General features: G+C 41.8%; 1 protein-coding gene across 2 annotated transcripts; it reads right to left on the bottom strand.

The window, feature by feature from the left end:
• Window positions 1-4461: 4461 nt before the first annotated feature.
• LOC145315818 (uncharacterized) lies at window positions 4462-14197 on the bottom strand. 2 transcript variants are annotated; one of them, XM_080155912.1, is made up of 9 exons: window positions 14035-14197; window positions 12511-12618; window positions 11689-11769; window positions 9221-9311; window positions 7725-7836; window positions 6483-6748; window positions 6140-6209; window positions 5278-5397; window positions 4462-4842 (listed from the first exon to the last, which is right to left on the bottom strand). In XM_080155912.1, the coding sequence occupies exons 1-9, from the start codon at window positions 14150-14152 to the stop codon at window positions 4744-4746; spliced, it is 1065 nt and encodes a 354-aa protein (XP_080012038.1). In that variant the 5' UTR covers window positions 14153-14197; the 3' UTR covers window positions 4462-4743. The 2 variants fall into 2 exon arrangements, with proteins under 2 accessions (XP_080012038.1, XP_080012039.1); XM_080155913.1 differs by lacking the exons at window positions 4462-4842; window positions 5278-5397 and adding an exon at window positions 5517-5757.
• Window positions 14198-14646: the final 449 nt, after the last annotated feature.

Here is a 14646-nt window from a genome sequence, read left to right as displayed (position 1 = left end):
ATACACCCCTTATTCCAGAGGAAAGGGAGGGGCCCACTCTCCATTGAAGAAAATACAATCAAGGTGACATAACAATAAAGCCTAGGATTAAGGAGAAAGGGCACCATTACCTCATCACACAGTTACCTCAAACCCACAGCACTCCCCCCTTCCTCACAGGGGGAACGGACGGATTTACCCCGTCCCCTCACGCGCTTCCCCCCTCCTACCCACACTTGACTAAGTCCGCCCACGGTGTGGAGCTAGCGACCGGGAAAACAGAGCGCCATTTACGGGTCGCGCAACGGAGTTCGGGAAATATCATAAAATTCAACGGACAAAGCGGACCAATGAGAGAGCGAGTTGAGGGATAAGTGCGCGTTTTACCTGTGTGCGCGGATTTGACGGTGCGTAAGCGCGCTGCAAGGAAAGGAGATTTCACGCACACACACACACACAGGAGCGGAGCTACTCCATAGCATCTAACAGAGGTATTTTCAGAAAATAAAGCACGGGCTCATGGGATCAGCCAGCGTCCAGTTGCCCAATTACGACGAGTCGGAGCCAATGGAGATTGGCGCCTTGGCTCCGGGTCTCCACCAGATGGGGAAGGTCGCTCCAGATGACAAGATTCCAGGCCGCTGTTTCCGCTGCCAAGGGAAAGGCCACCGAGCTCGAGACTGCCCGACGCCTATGGAAGTCAGCCTAGAGGAGAGACGCACCCAGCCACGCCGTGACCGTCCTGCCAAGTGCGAGCGTTGCCACTATGCTGGCCATACGGCGGCCGAGTGCAGAGCCGACTGGGACCAGGTAGCCGGCCGTAGGCGCACCGCAGACAAGGGTGCTCCCCCAGGAAAGCCCAGCAGAGTAGCCCACATGGAAGGGAGCGCGCCCCCAGCACCACCGCAGCAAGCAGCCGCCCCCAACGCAGCGGGCCGAGCCGACGGAATGCCGCAGTTTGGGACCGTGCCAGCTAGGATCAACGTACTGGGAGGCGCGGCTGAACCCAACCGGGTTGGCCTGGGCTTCAGTCTCAACCACCTGGGGCCGGAGTTTGTGCAACCCAACAACATCGCCGAGCCAGAAGTTCTGAGGCCCCAGCCTTTTAGCCTAAACATGATGGAGCCTGCCCGACCGAGCCTACCCAGCAAGAGTGGAGGGGCGCTACCCAGCGTCACTGAGACGGTGTACGGGGAGGCCCTGGCGGCCGTTGAACGAGAGAGGCAGGAGGCGCTAGCCAGCGCATCAGAGTCGATGTATGGGGCGCCACCCGGCGCCGCCACCTGCGATGACTGGGGGGTGCTATCCAGCGCCTCCAACCTGGTGCCTGGGGCGACAACCGTCGCCGCCACCAAGATACCTGGATCCTGGAACGAGCCAGCAGTCCCAGAGGAAGGGGTGACACCCGTCACCCCCAGTCAGCCAGCGCCACCAGCCTGTAGGGAGAGCCCAGCTATACACCATCCAGCGCCCCCTGCCAGCCGAAGGAACCCAGCTGCCCAGCACTTCCAGTCGAGCCAGGATAAGTTAAATTTAACAAATGTGTTGTATCCAAACTATTGTACAACCCCAACCTTGCCTGTGCCCCCTGCACCAGAGGCTGGGGAGATTGAAATTTGGGGATATAAGGACTTGCCTGTGCCACATGCACCTGAGTTCCTAGGGCAGGGGAGGGACGTGAGTCAGGGCGAGCCTGTGCCACACGCACTTCAGCCCCATGCCACTGGGCATGCCATGGACAAGGGAAGGGACCCCTTGGGGCTAGGGGAGCCGACACCCAGGCAAGCGCCAGTCGCCTGCCAGTCTGTCATTGGGGAGGGTATCGGGGTGCCCCGGACACACAAAGATAACGCTCAATGGAAATTTGTATCTAGCCAGGAGCAGCCCAGCCGTGTCCAGCCCCGAGAAGCAGCCGTGACCCGAGCCGAAGATCCCCAGCCGCGTGCGCGAGGTAGATGGCTGTCTGGTAGCTTCTCACACTGGTGGATGGTCCTGTGGGGACTACTGCTGGCAGCCGTGTGGCCTACAACCAGCTACGTCCTGGTGGGGTGGGACTGCGCCAACCCCACCCACGTCACAGCCTACAATAAGGAAAAGATGTGTAGCACGGAACCGCTACACCAGGAGGTGCCCCTGGGCCATGAAGTACACGTCCTGCAGCAAGTCAAGATTAGGGAAACAACAGGATACAGTTGTCAGCTCACTGTGTCCCAGTGGACATTCAGGTGTGGGGTATGGGGTCACCTCAAGGTGACCTCGGTCCCCACCCTCATGAGGCCAACCAAGATCGATCCAGAAACGTGCCGAGACCTGGCCAGGAACCGAGTCTACACGCTGCCAGGCAAGACCCAGCCACTGACGTTCCAGCTGAACCATCCCCTGTTCTTCACCCTCGATATGGTGGACGCCCTTGTCAACAGCCCCGAGGGGGTGGGTTGTGAAGGGGAGGACGTCCACTTCGAGGGCCAGCTGTACCGCAATGAATTAGTGCTCCAGGAACGACGGCTGCTGGTCAAGGAAGAGACCTACGTAGTAGAGGATGGACGGGTGGAGTCCCAATCTGACCACCTGGCCTTAGAATGTCCCCATTCTGAGCTGTCTTGCATCACTGGGGAAGCAACCTACGTGTGGGACCACCTGGGGAGAGATTGCCCCTTGAGGCTGATCCGCAGCCTCCAGCCTAGCCTAGTGATGGATGCGTTCCTGGTTGACCATCAAGCCCAGTTTTTCATCAACATGACCAACCCCACCTCAATAGTGAACTGCGACTTTGAGGCCCATGCCACCAACCACCCAGCATTGTTCGTGGCAGCTGACCCGGCCGCGGCAGCGCTGCCCAGAGTATCGGCCAGGGATGTGGATGTCCCCCTGCAGGCCCAGATACATGCAGGTTACATTGGATTCACCCTGGAGACACGCATGAAAAGTACAGCGGCAGAAGAAGTAGCGGCCAACTGCTGGAAGCTCCAGCAACTAGACCCGGCCCACCCGGTGCGTGTCCAGGGGAGCACGTTCTCTGTACTGAGGGGAGATGTCCTGCTCCAGCTTACCTGCCAACGCAACAAATACGTTGTCCGTGAAAGCAAGGAATGTTGGGACAAAGTACCAGTGGAACCCACAGGATTTGTAGACGCCATGACACGGGTGTATAGCGGCCACGCCACCAAGATTCCCTGCTCCTCCACCTACCCCCTGACTGTGCACGCGGAGGAAGGCTGGATAGAACTAACCCCCGCACCTAAGAAGAGGCCACCCCCGCTGGATACGCCCAAGCAGCTGCTGACAGAACCCTTGGATGACTTTAGTTCAGGAGGCTTGTATTCACAGGCTGAGTTGAACGACTGGCAGCAGCTGCTAGCATTCCCAGCGTATAAAAGCGCCATGCTGACCGGCCTGTCCTATGGCTCGTGCGTTCAGCAAGGTAGCTGTTCGGCCACTGGAGACCATGGGATCGTGTCCTACAATATCGACCGACTGGCAGAGGAAGGAGAGGCCGCCCTGGATGTCTGGGCTGGGTTCAGACAAGCTATTCACGAGTGGGGAGATGGCGCAGCCATACTGTGCTTACTGTTGTTGATCCTCAAACTGCTGGGGGATCTGACCATTATCTCCCTGGCAGCCGCACAAGGAGGTGTACGGGCCGCCATGAATGCGATGTCACAAGTGTTCCTGTACCATCCAACCTTGTACAGGAAGGCCTTGGCCAGAGCCCGGCTCACCCATGCCAAGTCCCGGGACTTTTCAGTAGACTGGGATGCCATTCCCATTGGCCGTGAAGCCGCTGAGGAAATGGTGTCCATGCAATCGACCGATAGCGGGCATGACCGCCCAGGCAGGCCTGGACCGCCCTCTGGAAGACCCCGCGGCCCCTCGGGAGGCCAGGCTGCCGCTCAGACGGTCAACTTGTCAGCCAGTGCCCCAGCCGCTGCCAACAACAACCAGAATGCCCCGCTGCTGAGCGGCTGTGCCCCACGCCAACCTGACACCTGCCGGCGCCGAGCTACGTGTCCAACCAAAGCCAGCCTCTACCTTCTATCCCACGTTGGGAGCCCATCAGCCCTGAAAAAATCACCACTAGGATTCCATTGAATCACTATCATTTGTATATATCTTAGCCCTAAGGAGCGGGCCGAAGGCCTCAACCACTGTCGGAAGTCTGGTAGGGAGACCCTCTCCCAGCCTTCCGAGGGGAGAGTTGTGGTATTCGGCAACCGTGAGCCATGCCTATGGCACCCCTGACCGGGGTTCGGGGAAGGGCCAAAGGCCCTCCCCCGAGTCCTGGGGAAGGGGTCTGCCGACCCCCTCCCTATGCCTAAAATTAATGATTGAATCTGACAAGCTTTATTATGGTTAAGCTGCATTGTTAATTCCCCCCACCCTTTCCAGGGATGGGGGATCATTATTGCCCAAGCTGACTATTGTATATGTATTATAATGCTTATGTTATGATTATTTATTCCTATCTGTGTAGCTATTGTTTGTTGTATATAACTTTAGTAATCCTTAGACCTTCAATAAAGGAACAACTGAATAGATGCTGTTTGTTATTTAGTGATTGTTAGAGAAGCGTAGCTTCTCTATAGTAAGGTGTCCACGTCTGTCACACTGCCGTAGTCTTTTCGAACTCTGGTGTCTGCCATTTATCCTAGGCGGATATCACAATACTATCCTACAAGAAGAGCTTTGTACTTTTAAACTATGGTAGGGAGATAAAATTATCTAGCATTGACTTATCCCTGTATCCCTGCAAATTAAGAAACTGTATTAATTATGAATATTTTGAATTCCGAGGGATTGTTGGTGTTTTCTTGCCTTCTCCCTCAGATCTGCCAGGCTTGAAGATTTCTCTAAAGCACTCAAGTCCTAAAATTATGAAAAAATAAGGATAATTTTATGTTATATGAGGCGAGGGAGAGCAATTAAACAGCCTAAAACCATCCTAAGACTTCAATTTAATAATATAATAATCTAAAACCATCATGGTTCCTATAATAGCTTCTCAAAAATGCAGAAAAAAATTGGTACCTTGATTATCAATATCATAATAGACAAGCAAAAAAAACTTATATAAAAACTTATAATAATGGCATTAGTTAAAAAGTGGACAAAATTAAAACAGACTGACAACTCAAATTTTTAGCCGTTCGTTAGAGTCTCGAATTTGATTAGATTGTCCAAACCTTTAAACAAAAGTTCTAAATCAAATAAATAAGGAGTGTCTTAGTTAATCATAGTTCAGGGAAACATAACTTCATTGTCCTATCCTTTAAGATCCCTGGAACTATTAAAATGTTATACCTGGAGTCCATGGTAGGCAGTTGGCAATAGCGGAGGTCCAGACAACAAGGATGACATGAGTAGAGTGTGGGGTAGAGAGGTGAGCAGGTGGCTACCAAGACCTCCTGCCAGAGCAGCATACTAAATATATAAACAAAGATGACACATGAGTAGTGTGTGGGGTAGAGAGGTAAGCAGGTGGCTACCAAGACCTCCTGCCAAAGCAGCATACAAAATATATAAACAAAGATGACACATGAGTAGTGTGTGGGGTAGAGAGGTGAGCAGGTGGCTACCAAGACCTCCTGCCAGAGCAGCATACTAAATATATAAACAAGGATGACACATGAGTAGTGTGTGGGGTAGAGAGGTGAGCAGGTGGCTACCAAGACCTCCTGCCAGAGCAGCATACTAAATATATAAACAAGGATGACACATGAGTAGTGTGTGGGGTAGAGAGGTGAGCAGGTGGCTACCAAGACCTCCTGCCAGAGCAGCATACTAAATATATATAAACAAGGTTGACACATGAGAAGTGTGTGGGATAGAGAGGTGAGCAGGTGGCTACCAAGGCCTCCTGCCAGAGCAGCATTACAGACAAACAAACGGACTGTGTTAAAAATAGAGTAGTAGTCTATTAATCAACAGAATCTTTACTACAAAATTTATCCTTTTATTTTGTATTGCCACTAAGGAAAAAGTAAAAACACATTTATCTTCTAGAGCATTACAGACAAACTAATTGCCAAGTCAGTTTTAGAGAAATTGTTTATTGGTAAAACAAAATAAGCCTTTTATCTAAAATTTTATTTTCCTGGTCAATAAACAGATACACAAAAAATATTTTTTTATATTTGTGTGTAAAATTCTGCCTATGGAATACCTGTTGAGCAGCTAAGACAGCACCGGGATGGGTAAATTCTTTCAATAAGGAAAAATGGTCCTTCTTCATACTAAAAAATGAAACACTATTGAAAATTAATTTAAAAAGTATAGTTTTCATGTCTGATTGTTTTAGGAGAAAAAAATTCTTTGTTGCTATCTTTTCTACGACTCAGTTTATCCGTTTAAATTTCAATATATTTGACATTTCAGAAGATGTTTAATTTTACAATCTAAAACGCATTAACGCGATCAAGAGACCAACCAAGTACTTCGTTTAGGTGTTATACATAAATATGCCGTATTTTTATGGGTAAAATGGTCAAATATCTTAGTGAATGTACCTGGATAAATCCAGACTTGAAGACTCAGTTGAGGATCTGAACAAGGATTTACTAGAAACACTGGGTATTTTAGTTCCAAAACTGGCCGCACTGGCCTTCACCGGGGGGCCGCGCAGCGGCAGAAAATTTGAGCTCAGACTTCGGATTCCATCTGTTGGGGTTGTGGAGGAGAGTTTTGAAAGTTGGACACCTGGTCCGGGGCTGCTGGATTTGTGCAGTTGGCTTTCATGCTTCCGACACTTGGCACGCCTGTTCTGAAACCATACCTGAAAACAATTTATTTTCAATCATAATTGGTCAGAATAATTTCAATGCTAATCTAAATTTATCATATTCTGTATAAAAACATTCTAGAAGTGTATATAATGTAGGCAATTGCTAAACTCTCAGATATTTTCTTATAGATATACATCAAACATTTTTAACTCTCCTATCATTTGATCTCACAAGTACTCTAGTCCATTTATTGAGACCAAGTCTCTCGCTAAGTTACTCCCTCATGAACACATCTGAGTCCTCACTCAGTCTCAATTTTTTTATCATATAGCCTTACCTGTACTCTAGCCTCACTGAGTCCAAGTCTCTCACTGAGTTCCTCCCTCATGAACGCAACTGAGTAAGGAGTCTCGCCTCTGATATATTATATAGACTTACCTGTACTCTAGCCTCACTGAGACCAAGTCTCTCACTGAGTTCCTCCCTCATGAACGCATCTGAGTAAGGAGTCTCGCCTCTTATATATTATATAGACTCACCTGTACTCTAGCCTCACTGAGTCCAAGTCTCTCACTGAGTTCCTCCCTCATGAACGCAACTGAGTAAGGAGTCTCGCCTCTGATATATTATATAGACTTACCTGTACTCTAGCCTCACTGAGACCAAGTCTCTCACTGAGTTCCTCTCTTGAACACTTCTGAGTAATAAGCTTCACATCTAATACATAGTCTTACCTTTACCCTAGCCTCACTGAGACCAAGTCTCTATCTTATTTCCTCAATCATACACACATCTTGGGGTCTCACCTCAAATACATAGTCTTACCTGTACTCTAGCCTCACTGAGACCAAGTCTCTCACTGAGTTCCTCCCTCATGAATGCTCTGAGTAAGGAGTCTCGCCTCTGATATATTATATAGACTCACCTGTACTCTAGCCTCACTGAGACCAAGTCTCTCACTGAGTTCCTCCCTCATGAATGCATCTGAGTAAGGAGTCTCGCCTCTGATATATTATATAGACTCACCTGTACTCTAGCCTCACTGAGACCAAGTCTCTCACTGAGTTCCTCCCTCATGAACGCATCTGGGTAGTGAGTCTCATCAAAAAGCCGTTCCAACTCCCCCAACTGTTCAACACTAAAAGAAATTAAAATTCATTTAAGTTTTGATAGATAGAAGGACAGGAATTTTTTCCGACTCTATCTTAAATGTGAAATTTATCCTTTTATAGCTTATAGATTTTGTATATTATTAATCATAATCAAGTCCTTGAATGTACATTTGTACAACCTTTTTCTGTTTCTAAAAAGTTCTAACTGTGCATCTGTTAATAATCCATATTGACCCATTGTGAATAGATTCAAAACTCAAAAGGAAATAAATGCTGTATTTTTTCTTATTACATATCCCTTTATTTTATTTACTAAAGGAGAAGCTCTTTAAAGTGCCTTTAAAAAAACCTCATACAATACAGGGTGCGGCACATAAATCCGGACATTTTTTAAACGGCCATAGCGTCAAAATTACTTGACCAATCAGGACGTTTGACCCCACTATAGAAAGCTTAGGTAATGACCTTTAAGCACAAAAAAATCTTTGGACGAAGATGGACGTGTACACCGAGCTGGCCGCGCATATGTTCAACAAGGCAGATTCCAAATGCGCCGGTGGTTTAATGCGCAAAATCACAAAACGTAGGGTCCGACAGGGAAGGAGTTGGAATCTTGACCCCAAATTTTGTGAGTGTCTTAGGCTCATTGAGACACACATTTTGCCGTGTTTAAATCCATTTTAGCTCAATACTAGCCGAAATGAGGTAGATTTTTCAAGATTTTGAGCCTTAAGAAATCACAAACAGTAGGGCCCGACAGGGAAGGAGTTGGAAATTTGACCCAAATTTTTTGTGTGTCTTAAGCTCATTGAGACACGCATTTTGAGTACTTAAAGTCCACTGTAGCTAAATCCTAGCCCAAATGAGAGCAAAAACATGGATTTTGTCAATTTGGCGGTTACTCATGTTCCTAAGGAAATGTGGCCTCCAAGCAGCCCGATCTTAATTCAATGGACTTTTGGGCCTGGGGCTACTTTGAAGCATGCACCAATAGACCTGCCCATACCACAAAGACCTCCCTCATTGCCACTATCAATGAGAACTACGCCAGCTTGGACAGGTACATTTTGACCTGGACCTGCCGGCGGTTGAGGAGGCCGGTAGAGGCGGTGATTGAGGCTGGCGGCGATTTTGTTGAATAATCTACTAGTCATATACCTATTTTGCTTCCCAGTTTTTAAAATTCAATAAAATCTTTAAAATTGACGATTTTATGTTCATTTTTTTAAAAATTAGAATTTGTCCGGATTTATGTGCCGCACCCTGTACAAATGGCCAATGATAAGCCAATAATCAGGCTAAACTACCAATGGAAGGTCAGTATACATTTTAATTGACCAATGATAGGCCAGTATGACATCATTTTTTATAGGAACTATAAAAAGCTTAATGGATCTTTGTAAAATTAACCTGAAATTAGTTCTACTTCTTCTCTGTTTGGCAGCAGCAGACTTATCTTTTCTATCTTCTTCCTTGTCATCAACTTCTACTTTTGTAACATCTAAATAAATTTTAATAATGTTTTTTTTGAATATTTACTTTTTTAGTTTTTAATAACATTAATGAAAATTTGAGTAAAACATCAGCTAAATAGAACAAGGATGACAACATCCATAAAAGTGAAGCTCTGAAACGGTAAGATAAAAGAACATTAGCACGTGTAAAGTGTCAGAACTAAATGATTAGAATATAAATGTATAAAAATCGAAACAAATCTGTTGGAAAACTGCTAAAATACAGGATATTGTTTGAGGACAAATTTACATTTTTAGGACTTTATTATAGAAATGCTTCGCTTATAACATTGTATTTTGTTGTCCTAGGAATCAGTATTCCAAAAATCAGATCAATCGGATAAATAGATCATAAAAAATATTGTTGCTAAAAAAGTTAAAAATCATCATGTACGGACATTTTGTTAACGATTATAGAGTTGCTACGCTTTCTAAATCGTGCCTAGCTACTACAGAAATCACCATGCAAAGTTTGGAATCGATAGGACAATTCTAACCTGCTTAAATTAACGAAAAGAGCTAACTGTGACGTACGGACCTACCCTAATTATAAAAAAGCTTCGCTTTAAAAAACAAACAATGGCATCAAAAGCTGTGATGCTAATGTTTTATTTTGTTCTTTTTTGGCTAAGTAGTTACTGTATAAATAAGGTCCATACGTTTGTTTATGAGTGCAGAGAATTTGCTGTTTTTTCATCATTAATTAGTATTGCTTTTTCTGCTTTTACTGCTTTTACTGAATTATTGCTGCCCTATTTATTGATAAAATTATGCTTGTTTATTATCTACTAGCGGCTTCGCCCCTAGCCTCTAGGGGATTTACCCCAAGAGGTTTGATCAAACCAATTTTTCGTATTTTAGATTTGAAATAAAAATAAAAATAAAAAAATTTTTTTTTTTGGGGGGGGGGTTTTGGGGGGGGGGTAGTCGACCCCACTATTTTAATTTTAGTTTTAAAAAGAAAATTTTTTTTTTTTTTGGGGGGGGTTATTTTTCATTTTTGGGGGGGTTAGGGGTGTCCCACCCCCCAAGAAAATAGTTATAAACCTTCCCGGGAACTATGTGAAGCTACCCTGTAAAGGAGAACCCGATCGGTTCAGCGGTTAGCGAGATCCTTCGCTACAAACAAACAGACAAACACACAAACAGACAGACATCGTTCTACTTTGTATTATAGATATTTGTAGAAATATATAAGTTATCAATATTCTGAAATGTATCCAATTATTCATCTGCACAATATTTTCTCTATTCGGACATTTTTTCCCTTTTTCATCCCATTTATTTCATAATTTCTCCCCGTTTATTTTTTTGTTCCCTCGCATAGACACCCCCCCCCCCCCCTTCAGAAAAAATCCCTATATTCTAAAAGGGGATAATGATGAACCCCTCTTCTTTCTAGATAAACAAGATAGGAAATCCTAACCCTGCAGGGCAGCTTTTAACCTTACTTAACTTAACCTAACAGAGAAAATAAGCATATCGACCTGACGATAAAATTTAATTTATTAAAGATATACATATATAGATATTATCAAAATTTTCATTGCTGACATATCAATAAGAAGGGGGGGGGGGGATTGGCCCACTTGCACATTAAGGAATATTTCCATCCCCTGCAGAAAAATATGTATAAATATTTGATCAAGTAAACATAAAAATTACATCTTTTGGGAAATAAACCAATTTTTTTTTATAAATTTATGTTGATTTATTTGTATTTGCACTTTAGTAAGTGCATTGCATAATTTTCAATTAACTTCTGCCGTGAATAAAGGTTTAGATAGCAAACTTACATAGTTATATTTTATTATTTTGTTTTTAAAAATTAATGATCTAACATAACTAGGAATAAAATCAAAGCTTTCTTGAAAAACAAAAAAATTTTATTCGTATATTCATCAAGCAACAAATACTAGTACATCAAAATATATCCCATATTTAAATTAACGAACAGACAGACATTACTATCCTTATACTAAAGTAGCAGGATGTTTGTCTGTCTGTTTGTACAGAAGGATCTCTTTTTTTGTTATTTTGATTCTTTATTTGTCTCAATTATTTACATAAAAAGATTATATCTGAGAAGGATATCGCTAACCGCTGAACCGATATATATCTACATTACAGGGAAGCTTCTCATAGATCATGGGAACCCTATTTTGGGGGAGGGTACCGCCAACCTCCCAAGGATATCGCCCCTAGAAAAAAATTATCCCCCCCCAAAAAAAAAGTTTTAAAAACTAAAATCTAAAATTGCGAATGTTCGACCCCCCTTCCCCCCTAAAAAAATTCTTCTCAAGTGCCCTTATAGGCCTCTAGGGGGCGTAGACGCTAGTATATTTTAAATAGAACTAATCATACCTGGCTGTGAAGAAGTAACCAATTGCGCGGGTTCTTGTACAGGATCTTTTGTGGTTGTGCTTACTGATTTTTCCATTCCATCTTAACAGTAAAAATATGTAATTCTGGGACAGGCTAGTAAAATTACGTTATTTTTTGAGATACTATTAACTTATTACAATAATCCATTCCATCTGTACAACAATTAATATTTGGGACATCTTGTTATTTCCAAAACAAAAGTTAAATATTTCGGGACAGGCTAGTTTGAAATAATCAATTGTTCAGATTTATTCTTTTTCTGCTTACTTATATTTCTTTCTTTTATATATTTATTTTGTGTCAGGCTAATAAGTATATCAAGTATAATATAATTTCTTTTTGTTTCTACCAAAAAAGAGGTATTTGGTGAAAGGCTGATAAGAATAAAAAAGTAAAAGAGGTTTTTTTATTCAAAGACTTGAATTCTTAGATAGCCTAGTGGTACCCAGCCTACCTTTAAAAAAAACAACAACATTTAACTTAACATGTATTAAACAAAGCTTTTCTCAAATATAAAAGAATAATTCTATTTGCTTTAAGCTGCTTCCCTAGCTATTAGGGGCTCTCTATTCGAAGGGGTAGGAAAGGGCAGAAAAAAACCTTAAACCATCCGAAGTCTACAATCTGAAATTAAGTTTTCCTGGGACCTACGTGATGCTTCCAAAAATTGGAGAACTCAACAAATTCAGTAATTAGCAAAATCTTAAAATACAATACAAATAAAAACCTTGCTACTTCAAATGATAGGATAATTATTTTATTATTAATATTTTATATTTTTGAAATATGATTTTGTATTACCTATACTGGAAAATTTGTTGCTACTTGGAAATTCAGGTTTTCTTTTTATAAGAGCCAAAGGTTTTAAATCTTCTGAAGAATCTTCCATAATATATTTCCTTGTATCACCTACAATTACGAGAAAGTTTTAGGATGATTGTCTGTTTATCTGTATGTAATTGGCATACAGTAATGGTAGGACTGTCCGTTTGTCTATCTGTATGTTAATCAAGAACATAGATACAAAGATTTCAAATCTGCCAAAGAATCTTCCATAATATATTTCCTTGTATCACCTACAATTACGAGAAAGTTTTAGGATGATTGTCTATCTATCTGTATATGATTGGGAAACAGTAATGGTCTAACTGTTTGTATATTAATTAAAATCACAAGGCCAAAGGTTTTTTATCTTCTGAAGGAGGATCTTCTATAGGTTACATAAAAACAATAGACCCATAGTTTTAAATATTGGCCTTTGAAAGCAAAATGCATTTTTTATATATATCATGCATAATATTCATTACTACAAAGTACATATTGCCTTTTTATGTGTTAAATAAGAAACATTAGTCATAGTTTAAATGCTAAAATTTAAATACCTCACCACCTCTCCCTTTTCTATTATGCAAAATCACCCCCTCTCCACTCATTTCTTACCTCCACTGTAAAAAAAATCATCTTTTGTTTTTAATACACAGTATAAAACTTATGATTATTAAAGCATCATGTGACTTTTTATTTATAACCAACTGAAGATTGTTTTTAACATGAAACACTGTTATCAAATAAAAATAACATGTTTAATTAAACTGTGTTGATCACTCTATGTAGGAAAAGAGGGTTTATTCAGGCGCCATTGTCAGATTTCCTTTTGTTTATTTAAGATTCAAATGACTGACTTAACTATTGTAATTTTCTATGTTCATAACAGCAGTAAGTCACATAATTACGACGTGATTTGGTTCAAAAACAATGTTGCTGACAACCAGCCTTTTGATTGCTTGAACTTTGTCTAGAAGTCCGAAAAGGCCGTTTTGGTGACATAGTAGTTGTATGTATAATAAGATATATAAGTTTTCCGGAATTTTAATGTTAGGGGGAGATTTGAAATCTGCATCAAATTTTAAGGATTTTTTATAAAATTCGTTTTTTGTATGATTCTTTATCTAAAAGCTGAAATGCATTTTAAGTTAATTAATTTTGACCAATAGGATAGGTGGATTTTAAACTACCTGCGCTCTAATTGATTGAATGATGTACGCCATCCAATCAGAGCGCAGATTTCTTAAATCCACCAATCACAGATGCCAAAATTAATTAACTTAAATTGCATTTCCACTTTTAGATAAAGAATTATATAAAAAACGAATTTTATAAAAAATCTTCAAAATTTGATGCAGATTTCAAATCTCCCCCTAACTTTAAAATTCCGGAAAACTTATATATCTTAATGTACAATATTTATCTTGTTTAGTTATAAAGCGGCTATGTAGAGACTCGAACCATTTATCTGCCTGCCTCCAAGCGGACAATTAACTATACCTGGCACTGGGGAGATAGACCTTGACACAACGTCAATTTCTTCATCTCTGTCATGATCATCGCTAGCTGCGCCGCTACTAACCTCCTCCTCCTTGATACATGTGTTTCCAACTATCATTTTTATCTTGGTTTTGATTCACATTTAGTTTTGGTTTCTTATTTTATCTCTGAAATTTACATTGAAATAAAGTAGTAAGTTTTTTTTGTTTCTCAATTAAAATCTCGCTAAGTACTGAACCGATTGAGTTCTCCCTTTTAGGGAAGTTGAAAGTTGTAACTGGTGATTTTACCCTATTTTATATTTAGATTCGAGTCTTGTGATGGTTTCATCTATTTTTCTACTTAAATCAACAAAGTTATAGATGTCTAAAAAGTCTTTAAAATTCGATGCTGTGAGTATTGGTGCAAAAAATATGACGTAACAAATAAAATTAGCCAATGAGAGGCCACTATAAATTTTACCATTGGTCAATAACGGCCTCTCATTGGCTAATTTTTTTTTGTTACGTCATATTTTTTGCACCAATACTCACAGCATCTAAAATTCTGATACGATTTTCAGAAATAGATTGTGAAATGAAAGTTGTTTAGTAAATGAAAATAATGTTTTTT

Source organism: Acartia tonsa, chromosome 4 (genome assembly GCF_053477335.1).
Source record: "Acartia tonsa isolate MP-2025a chromosome 4, ASM5347733v1, whole genome shotgun sequence".
NCBI classification, from domain to species: domain Eukaryota; kingdom Metazoa; phylum Arthropoda; class Copepoda; order Calanoida; family Acartiidae; genus Acartia; species Acartia tonsa.
Note: the sequence above shows the minus strand (reverse complement) of the source record. Positions and strands in the feature narration are given on the sequence as shown.

Bases quoted from the DNA above. Each gene is read 5' to 3' on its own strand.
- LOC145315818 (XM_080155912.1), bottom strand. From the start codon at position 14,152: ATGATAGTTGGAAACACATGTATCAAGGAGGAGGAGGTTAGTAGCGGC. The intron at 12,619-14,034 runs GTATAGTTAATT...TCGTAATTGTAG, and splicing joins GTCTATCTCCCCAGTGCCAG to GTGATACAAGGAAATATATT. The intron at 11,770-12,510 runs GTAATACAAAAT...TTTACTGTTAAG, and splicing joins CAACAAATTTTCCAGTATAG to ATGGAATGGAAAAATCAGTA.